The sequence below is a fragment of the Squalius cephalus genome, assembly GCF_949319135.1.
Source record: "Squalius cephalus genome assembly, chromosome: 2".
NCBI classification, from domain to species: domain Eukaryota; kingdom Metazoa; phylum Chordata; class Actinopteri; order Cypriniformes; family Leuciscidae; genus Squalius; species Squalius cephalus.
The window spans coordinates 55775656-55796507 of record NC_137123.1 but is presented as its reverse complement, the minus strand read 5'-3'; the positions used below and the strand labels follow the sequence as shown (position 1 = coordinate 55796507).

The following is a 20852-nucleotide window of genomic DNA, read 5'->3' as shown; positions in this document are numbered from 1 at the left end:
AGTTTCTCAATATGAGCTGGTGGACTAAATTGCATACTGTATCTGGCAATAAAGTAGGAGGTGAATCAAAACTCATACTGCAGTACAAAAGAGCGCTAGAGAGAGAGGGAGAGAAGGGATGGTGATTCGTTTTCATCTTCAGTGCAATGCAATAATCGTTTATATTCAAATCTGAGAAAAAAAGACATTAAAATCTCATTATACACAGGGTAAAGATTTTCAGCAGTCTTGAGGCTCAATAACAATTATTAAAAATCCTGATGTCCATAAAATACATATGGTTTTTATTGTATCTTCATACAGAAAGAAAAGATTAATATGTTCTAGAATGGACAAAAGGTTATTCAGGTGCGTAAGCACTCCCTTTAGATTACCGAACAAGCACTATTTAGCTGCCACTTTGACTTTATTTGAGTAATGGAACTTGCAGACCTGACAAGGCAGTGGGTACAGGCTACAGGCTACTTTAAGTCATATTAGTATAGCGTTATCTGCATGTCAGCTGCATCTACTTGAATCACGGTCTGAAAAGACAGTTTCTCATTAAGTTCCTCAAAAACAGAATACAGTATGTTTGAAAAAAGTTATCTACAGTAAGGTAAGCTATTACTGGCTGCTTTTTTCAGGATTACATAACAGATTTTTCCCCCCTCATGCGGTGATGCTAGATATGCATCGAAGAAATAGCCTACTAACAGCAACATTTGAAAACATACATACAGTAATGCTAGCCCTAACAACAACAACAACAAAAAGATTTTAAAAAAGTGTGGCAGTACCATGGTCATCGTGATTTTGAAACATACTGTAAGACATGTTCATGGATCAACATATTTTGTTGATCCTGGAACAACATTACTGTCCAAAATGTAGTCCTAACCCTATCCCTAGCCCTAAACCTAACCCTACCAATAACTTATCCCTAAATGCAGAGGGAAATGATAACACTGATGTAGGAGCACCTAACCCTGGCTGTAAGCCTAAACTTGACAAACTGTAAGCTTGTCCCTCAAATCTGATTGGTTGACTGGAATTTTGTTCCAGGATAAACAAAGATTGTGATCCAGGAACATGTTGTACTTGGTGAAATCACGTTCACCACCATGGTGCAGTGAAGGTATCAGATGGTAATACCATGATATACTGTATAACATGGTACAGTATGACCATATTTATGCATGGTTTACACATATAGGAATTTAAAGAATACCATGGATCATATTCCATGCCCGTAATTTATAGCAAAACATCTAGCATTAATTCGATCACAAACAGATTCATTAAAGAAAGTTATTACTCCACCACCTGCGTGACATCATTAACCAAGGTGGTTAAATGACCAATTTGCGACAATATGGTTTCGGGAAACAGTCGTGACTAGTTGATTTCTTCAACGATGCATCGTACTATGGTAGTGAACCAGCGAGTTACGTCGTTGTACGGGAGACGCACCCCTGGCTGCTTACACTTTATTTTAAGGTGACGTAGTTACATTGTAATAAAACATACTGTAAATAAATACTGTAAATAAAAACATACCGTAGCCACCAAACAACATCTTTTCTGCAGTTTTCTTTACTGCAATCTCAAAAGCTTACAGAAAAACAGCAAAAGTGCACTTTGATCAGCATCTTTTTTATTTCTGCAAAATATAGTTGCCATCGGTAATCTTGCAAAATTAAAACTACAGAGCTTTCAAACATAAACCTAAGCATTTAAATGTAATCTTTAATAAGACATGTTATTGGGAGGGATAGAGTGATAACTGATACTTACATTCATTTTATGTAAGCAGTGTGCTATACAGTTATAAAGATCCCATTGATTTACATTACAAGACTTTTAGGCCAAACTTTCTGGACATAAAAATAGCAACATCTGTGCCAAATTACATATTTTTGCTCAGTTTGGGCCTCCATATTCTCCTGACCTATATCATACTATACGAGTCATTAAAGCCTGATGTATCAAATATGATACTATAATATAATATGTATCAAATATAATACAATATAATATTATGGTCTTCAATGACAATACAGTGACTACAATGACTACTTTAGGGGAGATCAGTCATTCAAACTCTACGCTTCTAATCTTTTCCTCCCCACCATGCAGTTCTCCTTCAACCTCCCTTAATAAGCGTTCAGCTTGCTGAACTTCATTTTGCACAGTTCAGGTCAGATGTGATTTAAATGCTAATTCACTTAGCCTCTCCAGTCCCCACAGCTGCATTGTTGCTGCAGTGCCACTGCAATTCTGTAAAGCCCCGGCAGTGCTCCAAACGACAGATCACGAACACTGTAAGCAGATTGTCATTCGCTCTTTAGCTGAGCATGAGCAACCCAGCAGATAATGCACCGTTGGCTCCAGGATGTGCCGGATGCCACTCCAGCCAAACTTCACAAATCATGATGTCAATTCTTACTTGCTCTGCACAACAGGAGAGTAAATATTAATTTCATATTGTTCCACTGCATGCTATATGTAATTGTATTTCATCATATACACTCTCAATAACATCATTATAATTAAAAGAATAGAATAGATGTAAATTAGTTTGGCTTACATAACAGTCTCCCCTACAAAGGGCAACCAACTGCATATCCAATGATGTCAAAGACCTTTAAAGGAACACGCCAACTTTTTGGGACTTTAGCTTATTCACCGTATCCCCCAGAGTTAGATAAGTCCATACATGCCCTTTTCATCTCCATGCGTTCTTTCTGCCATATTCACACGATGTATACAGTTAGAAGATGGCTGCGTCTCATGTGACCTTGTTATTTGTACACGCTGTGACTATACAAATCACAACATGTAAATAGGAAAATGTTGGCATTATTTTGTCACTTATTGGGAGCAGTATGCTAGCTGGAGCCATTTACTTCCAGTCTTTGTGCTAAGCTAGGCTAGCGGTGGGTGCGTAAGACAGAGTTACTGCACGCATGGAGATGAAAAGGGTATGTATGGACTTATCTAACTCTGGGGGATACGGTGAGTAAGCTGAAGTCCCAAAAAGTCGGCATGTTCCTTTAAAGCATTATAACATTGGTAATCATAAGGTGTTACGAAGCAGCAAATATTGCAAGCAAATCAGATAGGAGTAATGGGACAACGTCATACAACTTAATTAATCTTCATGAGTCAAGTTGATAAGTTTGAAACATCTTTAAATTGATTCTTTATTATAAAGCTTAATGAGAAAAAAATTGCTTAAAGGGGGGGTGAAATGCTATTTCATGCATACTGAGTTTTTTACACTGTTAAAGAGTTGGATTCCCATGCTAAACATGGACAAAGTTTAAAAAATTAAATTGTACGTTTGAAGGAGTATTTCTGTGCCAAAAATTGTCCTTCCGGTTTGTCACAAGTTTCGGAAAGTTTTTTTCGAGTATGTGTATGTGTGACGTCAGATGTAACGGAATTTCCTTATACGGGTCCTAAGGGCACTTCTCCGGTAAGATCGCGGGCGCGCGCGCACTCGTAGACCAGAGCAAGAGAGCGAAAGCAGTTCGCCATCAAAGCGCCCTGCCCGGCTTTTGGGAAGCCAATGTCACCAAAGAAGTGTGTTTTTGGTTGCCAGGGCAAGACAACCCTGCACAGATTCCCAAAGAACCCAGCGTTAAGGCACCAGTGGATGGAGTTTGTTTTCCTGAGCATAAACGGAGTTGTGTAGACTGTTTGTTCCCTGCATTTCGACGATGATTGTTTTATAAACAAAGCCCAGATCGACGGATTTGCAGATCGTCTAATGCTTAAGGATCGAGCAGTCACAATGATAAAGGTTCGGTGAGTAAAACTGCTTCTATTGTCTCTGTGTGTTGTTACTAGCTCGGCGCGTTAGCACAGCTTTAGCTTCGCCCACAGGGCCCGCCTCCAGCCGCTCGTTTTTTTCCGGAAAGACTCGGTACAGCCTATCTTTCTTTTATAAATATAATAAAACTAAAGACTTTTTGGAGATATGAAGGATGCAATACTACTCTATAGGTACTCAAGAATCAAGATTAACAGGAGATTGAGTGAAAATGAGCATTTCACCCCCCCTTTAACAAGAACATTTTAAACCTGAAGAACTTTTTAAAAACTTCTCAAGGAAAAAACTCTAGGAAATCATTTCACAAGCACAGTTTTCCTTCCTGTGTTGATGTATTTTCAATTGAACATATCAAAGTACGACATTGTGCGGCAAGCTTAATGCGTGCGCTTGAGCACAGAATAGGCTATATATCACGCCCACATGTATTAAAAGCTCATTATGGCTTAGTATAATATAAATTAATTTAATATAAATGTGTGATTAGTCGACTAATGAACGACTACTAGTCGACTAGAAAAAACTTTAGTCGGGGGCAGCCCTAATATGGCCTTAAAGCTACCAGATAGAAGCTACAGTATAAGCCACTGAACAACAATAATGATGTCATGGGTCTTTAAAGAGCCATGATCATACTGTAATTTGTGCTCAAATAGAAAAATGCTCAAGAACAATATAATGGTTATATTCTACTAACCAAGCTCTACTAAACACCAGTCTAACATACATCAGAAGTCCAATCCCAGTGCTGTACCGCATGAGAAAACAAGCTGTAAACACTTCCCCTGATTTCCTGAGTGAGGAATCATCAGGACGTGTTCTCCAGGGCACAATCCACCAGTGAGAACTTCTACAACCTGTACACTCACTCACCAGCAAACCCACAGAATAGATAAAAATAACCGCTGCCAGTGATAGAGGACGAACGAGAGGGAGAGATTAAGAGATGGAGGCGGAGGCCAGCGAATAAGTGAGAGATGCAGAAATGCAAGTGTAAGACTCTGGAGTGAAGAATAATCGCTCACAGCTTTTTCCACGGAGGTCTTCTGTCCCTGTTTGTACTGTAGAAACAACATAGGGAGGGGAGGACGCAGAGGGAAAAAAATAAAGTCAAAGAGAATCTTGATGAGACAGAATAAGAGTAGGATGGAGACCAAATGGGCTGTTGGAGATACAGTATGGATAAAGCGCTAACTCTCGGCAGATGTCACGGCCGCTGTCCTCACAGGGCTGAGAAATGGTGCTTCAGGGGTATATTAATAGGCATCGTGCCACTTTAGTAAGCTGTGCCCGCTGGCATGTTTAACTGTGAAAATGACATGGCAAAAGATCCCAGTGTTTCTCTGTACAATGTGTAAATACCGCTTTAATACTCTGAATTGAATTATGAACAATGCTAATGTATAATTCAGCCATTTATATGATGAAATCACTCATAATTCATATTTAATCTGGCCACTAAGCACAAAACAACTTTGAGCTAACCGCAATTAATGTTTCATGGAAGAATTCAAAGTACAGTCGGAGGTGAAATTTTCAGATCAGCGTCCTCGCATTTGGATTTTTTTTTTATTCAAATGATGAATGTCACAACAGCACTAAAGAAAGACATTGATATCAAGCAGAGCAGATTGTGAACTGTGAAACCATTGATTTTGGTTTACCTAATCATGCAGCTGAATCACAACTATACACTGAAGTGCTTGCAGAGGTGTGAAGTGGTTTAATCGATACATACTATAAACAGTTGTAGGTGACGTTTAACACTGAGGCAAGTAAAGATATAATTCATGCTTTGCTGAAACTAATGATGCAGAATATGCATAAATGACACAACAGCACACATCAGATCCTGAGAAAATTCAGAGAATCTTCAAAGCAAACTGTGCAACTATCCAGTTTCCCTACAGCAGTGTTCACATTGTTTATGAAAAGTTTTACTTTCATATTTTACTTTTTATGCATTTTTATTTTTTTTTGGCGTCATGATCTCAACATATCAAAATATGTTTTCTAAGGAATGACTCTTCTCTCAAAATACAATATTTTATACATGCTTACATACAGTATAAATACAATACTCTTTTTTTCTTGGCTTGGCAATAACAAAAGCCACTTTATCACAAGAAAATTAAGTTGTGATAAGAAACAAAAGAGAAAAAAAGAATGCATGGCCTCTAAAAATATATTTTTTGAAATCTCTAAATCTTTTTTGCTAAAACCTCAGATATGCACCAATGTTCAAAGTTTGGGGTCAGTAAGATTTTCTTTTAAAGAAATTAATACTTTTATTTAGCAAGGATACCTAATGATGATAAAAAACGAAAGGACATTTATAATGCTACAAAAGATTTCTATTTCAAATAAATGATCACAGTTTCTACAAAAATATTAAGCAACACGACTGTGTTCAACGTTGATAAAAATAAAGGTTTCTTGAACAACAAATTAGCATATTGAATGATTTCTGAAGGATCATGTGATATTGAAGGCTGGATTAATGGCTGCTGAAAATCCTTTTATCCTTTTAAAGGAAACCATACCTTTTACCATATCCTTACATTTTCAACATACTTTAACAAAGACATACCGTTTGATAAGAACACTGTGTGTGATCACCATGGGGAATTGTTCTGAATTGGCATGAACGCAGTAGTCCACATAACCGTCCTTTAATTTGGCTGTAGCTCACTCGCAAATACTTACATTTCCATGCATACTTGAAAGTAGGTGAGTTGTTTTTGATCTACACAATCAGCTCCTCTTTGTAAACAGACAAAGATTAATAATTAAGCGAACAACACAGCGTACATCAGAAACACATGCTAAAATTAATAAATAACCATTGTTTGCGGACTGATTTAAATGAACGTATTTCATTATTTACTAACACAAACACTGAAGAATATAGAGAATTGTAATTTTAACTATAAAACCAATCCTACCGTGCTGTTTACAGTAAGCAGTGCAGTCAAAAACGAACTAGTTTACTAATGTTGACTTCGCTAGTATATAAACACAAAGGCAATAAGCTTGACCCAATACTGCAGTGGGTGGAACTAGTTAACATTCACATTAACAAATATGTATTGTCAACTATGCACCAAAAGCCAAGATAACATTTTGTCTAATGGGTTATCCCTCGTCATAACTTCCTTGTGTTTTTAAGGTGTTGAGAGAAATCGGCTTGTCACAGAGACATCGGAGTGCTGGTTAATTTATGCAGTCCCTGCTATTCTTACCGAGTGAGATGAATAAATGACAAGGGTGGGCAGGGTAGTGTAGTGTAGTAGAAGCAGACGGGCAGCGAACTGAAACTCTTGTTCTCACACAAGCTGCCAAGAATAAGCCTGATGTTACTGTATAGCCAGAAAGTCATCTCTCTTTTTTCCTGGCTGGAATAAGCTCTTTGTCTCTCTTTCTCTAACTCTCAGCTTCCTCTCCTCCTTCCCCTACTTCCTCCTTCCTGCTTAGTCCAATTTACAGCTCATATTAATGTTTAATGAGGCTATGACTGAGCAAAACAGCACATATATAATTTTTAACAGTGTATGACATCACAAGTAGGATAAGTGCACACAGGAAGCATGTACTAGACTTTATAATATGTCGATTGCCAGAAAAGTAATGTTGCCATCGCAGGCAACATGTAACGGTAAAGCCAATGGGCCCTATCTTGCACCCAGCGCAATTGACTTTGTACACCGACGCATGTATCATTCCTATTTTGCACCCGCGCACAGCGGACTTTTCCCTCCACAGACGCACGTCGGTTAACTAAGAAATGAACTTGCGCTCCCAGGGGCGGTTCAGCGCAAAGAGGAGGCGTGTTCCGGCGCAAACGTTCCCTCATGCTATTTTGCAGGTTTAGAAAACAATTCCGCCACTAACCGAAAAAAAAATTGTTTAAAGTTAGTGGCGCGTTGCGTATGTTATTCATATGCTATTTTAAGGGCGCATGCTTGGCCATAATCAATGTAGCGTGTGCACAACGCGCATACACTTTGATTCTCTCATCTACACACACACGCAGCAGTTTTCATTTTTGCAAATCATACATTATTACGATAGATAGATAGATAGATAGATAGATAGATAGATAGATAGATAGATAGATAGATAGATAGATAGATAGATAGATAGATAGATAGATAGATAGATAGATAGACAGTTTATTATAAAAGCATACATCAAGTTTACACATTTACCCAAATTATCATGCGCCTGTTTAACTGAAGTTAATTTGGGTGTGTTTCTCCATTCACAACGTCCCTGACGAGAACGTCGGTCTCCTCGGCTGTGAACCGCTCCTGGCGTGCGCCTGGCAAATCCGTCGTTATAATAGGAATCCGCTATAGAACAAGCGCGCCTGCTCTTAAAGGAGAACTCCGGTCAATTTTAAAATTGAGCTAATTTTTTTGTACATTTGGAGTGCTGTCAGTACAGAGAACAACGACAAAAATCGGTGTTGCCTACACCATGTTATCCTCTTTTTAAAATTTGCACCCTGTTGACTTCAATGGGGCAAGTTTTAAACCTGCTTTTAGCCTCTTAACATCCTTGATGTGTCATTACAAGTGCCCAGCCATGTGAGTGATTCCTTCAGAGTGAACACGGTGAATCTGACTGCAGTAGATGTGAAAGATATGAATAAAAATGAAGTTAATTCGGCCAGCGCATATACCTGTATTTATTTCCTGTTTTCGGTCGAAGTCCACAGTAGTCGATTGTCAAGTTCTCCACTGTTGCTTAGCTACCTATGATCACGCGCGTGAACTCGACAATCGACTACTATGGACTTCGACCGAAAACAGGAAATAAATACAGGTATGTGCGCTGGCTGAATTAACTTCTTTTTTATTAATATCTTTCACATCTACTGCAGTCAGATTCACCCGTGTTCACTCTGACGGAATCACTCACATTGGCTGGTGCACTTGTAATGACACATCAAGGATGTTAAGAGGCTAAAAGCAGGTTTAAAACTTGCCCCATTGAAGTCAACAGGGTGCACATTTTAAAAAGAGGATAACACGGTGTAGGCAACACCGATTTTTGTCATTGTTCTCTGTACTGACAGCACTCCAAATTTACAAAAAAATGAGCTCAATGTTAAAATTGACCGGAGTTCTCCTATAATACTACCTAATATCTAAATTTAACAATTAACTTACTAACTATTAATAAGTAGTAAATTAGGAGATTATTGAGGCACACACTGCAGATAAACTATAACAGATAAACATGTTAGTAGTAGTCTGAACGCACTTCAATTTGACAAAAAATGATGCTAGAGTAGCAATATGTAAAATTTGTTTGGCTGAAATTTCGAGAGGCTCACTGCCGAAGAACTTTTCCACAACTGGTTTACTTTATCACTTGAGAATACGAGAATACTGAACAGCAAACTGAGTTCAATTACCCAATTAGCTAAGTCTAATTACTGAAACTTTAGATTTGGTTTCTGTTTCAGAAAAAAAAAAGAATACAGTGCATAGTGCATAATATAGTGTTCTAGATTAATATTTACAAAATGTACACATTTCAGCTTGATGAGAGGTCACTAAAGCTTTAAAGTAAGCATGAAACAGAAATTGCGATCATCTTTTTCTTCTTTGTTGTGATGCATAGTGTATGGAGCCCCAGACATGAAATGTAAAAAAAGAAAGAAAAAGACATCATTGCCACGAATTAAGAACTTCTTCCAATGATTTATTCATTTGTTCCCACGTTTTAGTTAAGTCATGTATTGATTTAACGACGGGAGGAAACAAATTAATAAATCATAGGAAGGAATTACTACAACTTGGCCATGATTGACCTAAAATGTGGTAACAGATCAACTTATCAACCACTTTTAAGTCCCCTTCAATAACACTGGCCAAATCCTAGATCCCACCTCTGTACAGTTATAACATCAGCAGTTGTGTCTATCGATGCGCATGAATACAGCACAGATTTCAAGCAGTAGTTCAGATGAGAGGCGAGGTAATGAGATTGAAGCACAGCAGTTATTGAGCAAAGTGCTGCTCAGAGTATATGGGGTATGTAATCCTTATCGATTCAAAAAGCGAATGAACGGAGGGGTGGGATGAGGGAACGGAGGGAATGGGGGAGGGGGGGGTTAAATCAACTGCAGTAAATCAACTTTCCTCCCTCTTCCAAAATTACAGAAAAAAAAGAGACGATGGAAGGACAGGAGGTGATGAGAAAAAAATGATGAGATGGGATTGACATCAGAAGAAGGATAGAAAGGGCCTCTCTGATTGCTTAGAAATGTAACCACCTCTCCACAAAAAAATCCACATAATTCAGGGTATCATTCATGTTCATACATGGGATAAGTTACACACCAAAGTTATTAACTGAAAATAATTGAAATAAAGCTGATATCAAATAAAAGATGAAAACGTGAACAAAAATGCAATATAAAATGGCATCTATTTTCAATTCTTTTTGGCTGAATAGAATCCGCAGCCGAAATTTCAGGGCATCAATAATTTCAACATTGAAAAAAATTACATGCTTTGGCTTTAACTCACACTGCGCCTCTAGAATGCTCGATTATGTTTGGTCATTGACTGTATTCTGAGATCAAAGTTTTGTTATAGATTTGTATTTTCATGTCTGCTTCGTGTCAGAGTCCTGATCACCCTGTCTTGGTTTATTTTGTAATAATGAATTTTGGACTGTACCAAGTGTACATGTTCCGGTACTTTGTGTTTTGGGGCTCTGTAATATGTCAAAATAAACATGCATAAATAAAATATAAATACTAGATGAAAAAACGGAAATAAAAAGAAATGAAAGCTAAATAGAAATATTTAAAAATTACAAAAAATTTTTTTTACCAAAACTTAAACTAAAATTAAAATGTATTAAATTAAAGTAAACTAAAAACTTAAAATATAAAAATAAAAGCTGGGTAACACTTTACAATACGGGTGCACTAACATGCACAGATAATCATGTGTTAATGACTCATGAAGAACTAAATCATTAATTAATGATTACTGCATCAGCAACAAATAAAGATTCTATATGGTTAATATAATAAGTAATATATGAATTGTTATTAATTAAATGTGTCATATCTTAATAACATATTTTATTAACTAAAAGTGTAAATTAATGCGTTAATTACCACAATTGGTCAAAGCAATATAAATACTAATACAAAATATCAATAAATACTATAATAGTATATAAATAATACTAACATAACACTGATGCTTGTTCCAATCCCTATAGGTATCAGTAATACTAATTGCATCTACAAGATGAAAATCCAGAAACCAAGTAGATGTCTTGCCAACGTTTGTGTACAAGGTTGTACAACCCTTTATCAGCAACAAAAAAGACCAGAACGTTCAGAGAGACCAGAATCATCCCATTAAAGCAGGGGTGGGCAAACTACGGCCCGCGGGCCACATACACTGAGAGTAGAGTAGGCCCGTTAAGGTGATGATACACAGGGCAACTTTTTGAGCAATGTGGCTGGGCAATGTTGCTGTCAATGGGCAACCGGGTGAGACACAGGGCCCATGACCGATCTAAATTATCCAGATAGAAATGTATTGCCTATTTTCAATGGGAAAGTGCCCAAGTAACAATTGCTCGGCAAGATTGCCCAGCAACATTGCTCAAAAAGTTGCCCTGTGTATCATCACCTTTAGGCTGTTTAATCCGGCCCGTTGAGTATTTAAAAAATTGTCTTAAGATCGCATTCATTTAGCCTTTTTCTTGCAATACTTTGCATTATTGCGTTGCATATATTTGACAATAGGAATATCAGATATTTCATGCCATAGCTAACAAATGTAAAAAAGGAAAAATGACATAAAAGCAGATCATCATTCATTCAGCGCTGTTGTGGCTGCGGTGTGTCACGTACATAGACTGTAAAAAAGGTCACGTAACATGCAATGACGCGTCACCATGGAAACCAAACAGACAGCGACTTAAGCGCATAGACTTGTTGCACGTTAATGTTTTTTCCTTTTTTGGAAACTCACAGAGAAAAAAATGTTTGGTAACCGCTTGCACACCTGTTTAGTTTTTCCTTTGATTTGTCTGCTATTTAGTTTCTTTGCTCCTCTGGATTTGTGGATGTATCCTGACTGATTCCGTTTACCGACCTTTATCGCCCGGCTTTCGACTACGCTCCCCTGTCTGCCATTTAACATTACAGAACCCGGTTTTGTTCATTAAATGTTCTGATCTGCCTTTGCTTTTTATGTTTTATTGTATTATTCTTAAAATACATTTGTATATTCGTTTATTTCGGGGGTTTTTTCTCACAAATGTATGACTTTTGGAAGTGCAAATTGATTGCCGTATGCAGTTTTAATAAATTTGAATGAACCCTTCTGTCATTTTTACTCTAAGTGTACACTTGCAGGTGTTTTTCTAATTTACTGTTAGGCCCATTAAATAATAATAAGGATAAACAATATTTTAAAAGTATAGGCTATAATTATCTAACATCTGACTAATTAAAAATTAACCTCAAAACATAACATGCTAAATGGGGGATATCTAGCATAAAAAATGTATTGTCAGAATGTCGTCTCTCAGTTGTTGAATTTCGCGCAGACGTTGCCACAACGTAAATGTGTTTGCTCAGCCCAATCTCGTGAAAGTGCGAATACCACGAATTGTATTTGTAGTGCTTATGATACGCAGTTTTCGCGTGCATATGATACGCACTTTATGGCGTGTAATAGGCACGCACTCCGCACCCCTAATCCTAACCAAGGGGTTTACAGTGCGTAGCATATGCACGCAAAAAAAACATTTTTGGTGTATAAATGGCACGAGAAATAAAATTCGTGGTATAGATACACACTTTCATGAGATCGTGTTTCATAATCTGCTACTGGGCCGGCCCTCTGTCAAATTTTAAAACCCAGTGTGGCCCTTGAGCCAAAAAGTTTGCCCACCCCTGCATTAAAGGATAGCTCTAAGCAACAGCACAGAGGCTCTTCCTGAGACCCTGAGACTCATGAGCATATAATGAAATCCATAAGCAGCATTATCTGTCACTATAAAAACCTTGAGTGATGTTTCAAGCAAGTCTGGCTGTATTTGATTCTCTGCACTCTCCTCAACATTTCAGCCCAGTATTACGCCGTCATCTTCTCTGACTCATTTCATTGTCATATTAACAATTTATATTAGACAAATTACTGTGTGAAATCTCAAGTAACCAGCTAGAAATCTCAAGCTAACGTTTTCTCAATTTTTAATCTCACCCTAAAACTTTAATCACTAGCACTACAAATATTATGGCACACTAAATGTGCTCATAATAATCCTGATCTCTCTTTCAACTGTATAGCATGTCTTGGCTTAAAGCGCCACATCTGTCTTGACTCTTGACCACCTTCCACACCTTGTGTGTGTATGCGTACAGCATTGTGATCTGTATTCACAGCAGCTTTCCTTGAGGTGCACAAAACAATTAGAGCTAATTGCAGGAGCAGTCTCGTAGTGCCAGGGCTAACATCACCTCTGACTGACAGGAAGAGAAACCAACCGCTTTGACACAGGCTCTCAAATCCTCCGTTTGGATCAAGTGTCAGTTCTGCAACAAGACAGTTTGGGTTTCAAAATGAAAAAGATCACTGTAATCTCCCTAGAGAGCCCATGACGGTTCTAAAAATTGATTTACACAGTCTCGAGTAAACATAACTTGAGGTGGTTTCCAATGTACCATTATGGTGTTTTTCACACAATTTTGATTGAAAAGCATTATAGCCTTTAAAAAATGTATTAGACCTTGCATGTTTCCTTTTATTTATGACTTTAGTCCCACTGCATATGCTGTTCTTTGTTCACTGCAGATATCATCCATGCTGCAACATATACTGTTCAAAAGTTTGATTTTAAAACAAGAAAAGAATGTTATGGTTGTATTTGTTTCATCAAAAATACAGTATATATAGTTTTGTTTTTTACTGTATGTTTTATATATACAACGTATGCCATCTTATATATAACATATTAGAAGATTATTTAGCTTTATTTCATTTTATTAAAATTTTAAGTAACCACTTTCTATTTTTAATACATTTTAAAACATAATATATTCTTGTGATGGCAAAGATGAATTTTCAGCATCATTATTCCAGTCTTCAGTGTCACATGATCCTTCAGAAATCATTCTAATTGGCTGAATTCGTGTTCAAGAAACATTTCTTCTTATCAATATTGAAAACAGTTGTGCTGATATTTTTTATGGAAAACGTAATCATTTTTTTTCAGGATTCTTTGATGAATAAAATGTTGAAAAGAACACTGTTTATTTAAAATAGATTGTTTTTGTGCATTTTTTTGTTTAACAAACATAAAAGTCTTTATTGGTACTTTTGTCAATGTGTCCTTGCTGAATAAAAGCATAGATTTTCTCTTTTTAATAATAATAATAATAATAATTCTTACCAAGCCAGAACTTTTGAACTCACTTGTATGTTAGTGCTTTAAGTTTGATAATGTCAAGTAATAAAAAAGTAAGGAATTATATACAACAAACCAGTCATTATCACAAAATAAACCCAGTATCCAAACCATTTCCCTGGAAGGGTTTATTCTGACTGAAAATTATCCCACTTATTACATGCAGTATGACCAAAATAAACCCTCAGTTGGACATTGATATTGTTTTTGATTTAAATATTTGCTTTGTGATGGAAGCCAACAGCAGCAAAATAGTAAAAATGTAGAAAGAAATTCAATTCAAATGCAAGTCTACATCCAAATATGTTCAGAAAATGCTGCAAACATTCTACCTACTGTAGCACATCACTCCCTTGTTTTTTCTTCTTCTTCCAAAACCTAGTGATCTGCCAACAAAGGAAGCATTTTAAGGCATCATTGGAGCGCTTCCAGTACGAAAGCTGTTCCAAAAGGTAGGCTTCAAAACTTAATTATGCTGCCTTCTTTTGGCCAAATTCTAAGACAGCATCATGGATCTTCTGTGGAGAATGCAATCCCATAATGCACTGCGACAAGCTCAGTGGAAAAAAATTAATCCAAGATGGCAGATGAGGAGAAATGTAGATTAAATGTATATTACATTCAGTGCTAAGAAGTGTCAATAAAAATGGTTCAGTGTAATTCAAATTTAACCCAATATATGATGTATTTTTATGTTTGTTAGAGTACTGTGTCATTTGAAATTTTAAGTCAAGTCTCAATTGCAAAGCTCTATTTATTTGTTGCATTGATTGCTATTGTCTAGAGAGTTTCAAATTACTTCCAAGACTATTTGGATGCTGACTTCGAAGGCAGCTGCCTATAGGCAGTAGGCAGTGTGGCAGCTCACAAGGTTTTGGGACAAAGCTCCTGTCTTTCATCTGTCTAGTGCTTCTTTCTCATTGTCTCTATCTCCTGTCTTTCTAATCTCGTCAAGTCTCTGGTCTTCAGCACACATCGCATCCCCCTGTGGATCACAATGTTCAGAGAGAAAGATAGAATGGCACTTTCCCTACAAGATATTCTAAAGAAGACAATATTCCAAGGGTCTGCAGAATAATAATAAATTGTGTGTACAGAATAAACAGAAAAAAGTGGGTGGACTTTTGCCATACAATAAAATTCATACAAAAGACAGATTTTTCTCTAGCTGGTAAAATTTTGGGTTGGTGAAGCAATTGGCTTATGTCATGCACCTAAGGGAATGACAAGAATGACAATAAAGGCATGACAGTTCAAATTGTATGTGTTTATGCTGCATTGTTATGGCAAAAAAAATCTAAGTTTAAATCAAGTGCAAAAAATGTCATGGTGTAAATGGGTGCATCTCCGAAAACCTGTCAAGAACATGTCCAACATTTCACCCAAAAATTGTATTTTGCTTAAATAATATGAAGCCTATTTTTATAAAAAAATTAAATTAATAAAAATCGAGACAATGTTTTCTTCTGAAACTGCATTACAATTACATTATAATGAATTAAATAAAAAATAATAAACAGATATATAAATGTAAAATATATTTTTTTAATAAAGTATATATACTACACATTGTAGCATTTTTGCACTGCTTTTAATTTATGCTGATTTAAATGTATATATATATATATAGGGCAGGGTTTCTCAAACTCGGTCCTGGAGGGCCACTGTCCTGCACAGTTTAGCTCCAACCCTGATCAAACACACCTAGCTGTGAGTTTCTAGTGATCCTGAAGACATTGATTAGCTTGCTCAGGTGTGTTTGATCAGGGTTGGAGCTAAACTGTGCAGGACAGTGGCCCTCCAGGACCGAGTTTGAGAAACCCTGCATTATGGTATTGACAATTACATACATTTCCCTCAAAAAAATGTGACATACAAAAAAAAAAAAGGCTTCATTATTTTCTGCAAACCTATAAAATTCCTTTGGATTTGGGGGTGAGATTTCAAGATAATGTTTAATGGAATGTTTTCTTGAGATTTGCACATAATCTTCAAGTGAGGTTTCTGTGCTATACCTATGCTGAAGCAGAAGTAATGTATGTCCATTACAGGAGGGAAATCTCAGATACAATTGCAAAAAACAGCCAAAATCACAGTAATAGACACTTTCTCCAAAAGCATCATTCAATAAAGTGAAGGAGAAATCTCCCATCGTACATTCAACATCAGCCTGGGTAGAAATGACCAGCAACAGGTTTACTCAAGAAGCTAATGGAAGTTTCCTCACCTCTTTCTGGTGATATTTAATGGCCAACTTGAGTTTGGCCAAGTCTCGACACTCTCGCGGGTCCAGCTCCTCGCTTTGGTCATCACGGTGATTGAGGATGGTCTCCAGCTCACGGGAGCTACGTGCCTGGTCCAGCAGGTCTTTGGCAAAGAGCTTACACTGTTGAGAAAGCTCCTCGTACTCTTGTCGAAACTCATTCTCCACTTTACTGAGCTCCTTCAGTTCCCAGCCCAATCTAAAGGCGGTTAGGATGGGATCCTCGCTGGAGAGGGCGATGAGAGAGGGGCTGGCGAGCGCTTTATAGATGTTGAGACGGGACCGAGAGTGACGCAAGCTGTCCACTTCAGAGCTGGACACACACTCCACACAGTCACAGCGGATCTGGTGCGGCCGAGGGATGGTGACTTTGCGTTGGACCAGGAGTTTGATGATCTCATAGTTGTTTGTGTGGGCGGCGAGCATGATGGGAGTGATGTCAGGTGTGAACTCGGAAAACTGGGCGTCCATCAGTAATGATGGAACCTGAGAAAGAGGGGACAAGAACGAAAGTGTGAAAAACACAAGATTCATGGAGCGTTTCACCTGCACAAGCTGCTGCAAGTCTATCATTATGGCAATCCACCAACCTGCACCGCATGTAAACACAAACTAAAGCAGCAGAATACAGATGACTCTACAAGAGTGCAGCCAGCTCTCTAATATCCCAGTTGATTGCTGTACCAGCCATAAGATTAAATTAAGAACAAATGAAGACTTTAACTAGTCAGTGAAAAAGGCCCTACAAAATCTGAAATAACGGCAGCTGCGGTTGCCAGACCTTTACCATATTTCAGTATAAAATAACCTCTAATAAAAACTGATACCTTTATAATATACTGGCAACCACCTGAAAAACACAGCTGATAAAAAGAAAGCCACATGATGGATCAAAGTTCAGCTTGAGGTAAACACTAAAATAGAAGGTACACAATGTCATAAATACATTCATACAAAACACCATCATATTAACAGACATGACAAAATAACAACATAGCCCTAATTTACTTAAATGAGATATAACTACATTTTACAGTATTTTACTGTAAAATTACATGACTGTCCCTGTGTCCCATTATATCTATTACAGTTTTTCACTGTATAGAGTAAGGGAACTTACTGTACCTTTAACCAATGAACAGGTTTTTAACGTAGCACTTTTACATTAACATTAACATTACGGTCTTTTACCGTTAAAATTATGATCTCACATGTGTGTCTCCTCTGAGTAGGAATTGGGCAGGATTGGTTGACTGTATTTTTGCATGCTGTCTGTCAGTTCAATAAACCTCTCCTTTAAAGAGTGCTGTACAAATTCATCTTCAAATTACAAATGCAATGAATGCGTGAGTCCTAGCGCTCACTGAAGCGTATTGCTTCTGTGTCCGTGAGAGCGATTTTGCATCAATCTCTATTAGATGCTTTCTTATGCAACTAAAATATTCGCAAATGCGACAAAAATAAAAATGTGTGACAATAATTTAAAATCTAGTCTCCATTGGCAAAAGACGAGAAATGTGTGGCCATTTAAAGGAGAACTCCGGTCAATTTTAACATTGAGCTCATTTTTTTGTACATTTGGAGTGCTGTCAGTACAGAGAACAACGACAAAAATCGGTGTTGCCTACACCGAGTTATTCTATTTTTAAAATTTTCGGTTGAAGTCCAAAGTAGTCGATTGCCGAGTTCACGCGCGTGATCATAGGTATTAAACCTATGCGTGTGAACTCTGCAATCGACTACTTTGGACTTCAACCGAAAAACAGGATGTAAACAAAGGTATTTGCGCTGGCTTAAATAACATCATTTTTATACATTTCTTTCACATCTACTGCAGTCAGACTCACTCGTGTTCACTCAGAAGGAATCACTCACATTTTCTGTGCACTTGTAATGACACATCAAGGATGTTAAGAGGCTAAAAGCAGGTTTAGTACTTGCCCCATTGAAGTCAACAGGGTGCAAATTTTAAAAATAGAATAACTCGGTGTAGGCAACACCGATTTTTGTCGTTGTTCTCTGTATTGACAGCACTCCAAATGTACAAAAAAATGAGCTCAATGTTAAAATTGACCGGAGTTCTCCTTTAAGAGATTTCATTCGAAATATCTGCATGTAGCAACAATCACAGTGTGACTCTTATGAACTGGTTCTTTGTAGTGAGTCAATTAAAAAGATACAAAAAGAGCATCAAACTCTCTCCTTGGCTGCGTTCCACTCCAAACTTTTTGTTTTTCTTCCTTTACTGGCTAACTTCCCTCCCTCTCGTGGACTCGAAACTGCATCATTACTTACGTTGCATGAGTGCCCACTACTGGCGGAACTAGTAAAAAAGGTTTAAATGGAACGCACTAAGCCCTTGACCACTTGGAATTCACTATGGAGCTGATTTATTATTTAAACCCTTTTTTTACTTATGAATGTGTTTTATATACAATTCTATATGCGTATAAGTTGTTGGAGAAAATATATAAAATCCTACAGATAGCTGTTGGAGAAAAAATGCATTACACAAACAGAAAAAAATATCACTTTGACTGTGAACATAAGGTAGATGCGATTAAATCTCGAGATAATGAATATATTATACACTATTATGGGATTAATTCTCAAAATAATTAATATTTATTATACACTACAGTTAAGCGAGATCGCTATGACGACAATCAAGTTGAACTGTGGGATAAAGATCTGCTTGAAGTGTACATCAGAGTAGATTGGCTCCCTTGGTCAACATTGAGGGGACAAGGGCCTATCCACATAAACTTCCCTCACCCACTTGACAAAGTGGAACTCACTTCAAAATTGTGGCACTTAGTTTGTGAGTGTATGTCTAAAAGCGAAGTTGGACACACCCAATGAATAGGACTTAACTCAGTCAATAAAACGTTCAGAGCCATTACTGAGTTCACAATTGACCTACCAATAACCGTGACTCCAATTCAAAATAACTTAGGAAGCAATAAGAATTCCTAAGTTAAGAATAACTTAAGTTACTAATAATAACTTAGGAACTTACTCTTGTGATGTAAACATTTAGGTTCGTAATTAAAATATAAGGCTCGTAAAAAAAAATTTGGTTACTGCTTGGAACCACATGAGGATGAGTAAATAATGAGAGAATTTTCATTTATTTCGGATTTTAGAATTGAATGAAAAACAGAATAAAGAGAGAGGGAGTGGACCAAATACACAATATACGCATGTTAGCAGGAGTAGCTAAGACTGGAGCTTTATATTTTGACGCATGTTTTTAGAGATGAAAGAAGAAATGTTAATTTGACAGAAATGAGAAGTGGTTAAAAACAGAAGGTTCCAGAACATTCAAGGCCCCGCCTCCTCTGCCTTACACTCCTCCCCTCACAAAGAGGGAGGCTACACAAGATACATGACAGAAAGACTGTTTACAGGATGAGTGAACAAAGAAACAAGCGATGATGGAGGAGAACTGCTTATATATCATGCTGTCCTTGCAGCTGTCAGAAAGATGAACCTCAAGCCAGTTAGAGCCTTTCCTATCTTTCATCTCTCCTTCCTTATGTCTTTCACACCATTTGTATCTTTTCTCCCCATCCATCACATCCACAGTCATTCAGAGTTCTTCCCATGAACCTTTTTGTAATTCCTTCCCTTTTTACACTGACTGTTTACCTTTGTTTAGGAGTCAAGGGCTTTACTTTTAAGCACAGATGACTACATGTGAATACACAAACACACTTAAAAGCATATCATATGCATGACACCATTAATCCATTTTTAAGTGCCAGTATATGAGCAAAATACTCAATCCTATCATAAAGACAGCCATATCTGCCATGAGAACATTACAGAAATATGATTTGTGGTATGGCGGTGCTACACGCCAGTGATTAAGTGAGGTTTGCAAATGCATTTTATTTTGAGATTTATTTTCAGTCCATTAGTATAACAGTCCTCGCCCAGAACTCCCAAGTGGCTGCAAGGGTTGCTATAGTGATAGCAATGCAAAATAGCCCATGCTCTGCGAACGGCAAGCACATGGTACATGGGCTTGATTCCAATTTAGGCCCCACGGCACTTCCCGCAACAATCTCACTTGATGTATCTGCACCAACGGAGTTCACTTTAGAAAACCAAATAATAAAGCAAAAAGAACAAACCTTGCTACCGGCTTTATTTCCCCTAATGCTTGTTCACTCTAACATCAAAAGTATAGGAAGCCTGTGCTTCTCTTCTGAACAGTATTAGTGATGTAGCACTTCACTTCATAAAACTGTGTATGTCTAATCCAAGAGGGAGCACCAAAGCTACCTGGAGCTGCATAAACATCATCGC

At 37.4% G+C, this 20852-nt stretch overlaps 1 protein-coding gene across 5 annotated transcripts in view; it reads right to left on the bottom strand.

Annotated features, from left to right (window-relative positions):
• trpc5a (transient receptor potential cation channel, subfamily C, member 5a) overlaps nt 1-20852 on the bottom strand; it is a 70204-nt gene that overhangs the window by 28797 nt on the left and 20555 nt on the right. For all 5 annotated transcript variants that reach the window (XM_079896688.1, XM_079896692.1, XM_079896689.1 and 2 more), the window contains exon 3: nt 16503-17024. In XM_079896688.1, the coding sequence (XP_079752814.1) occupies nt 16503-17024 (522 nt within the window). The remainder of the gene's footprint in view (nt 1-16502; nt 17025-20852) is intronic.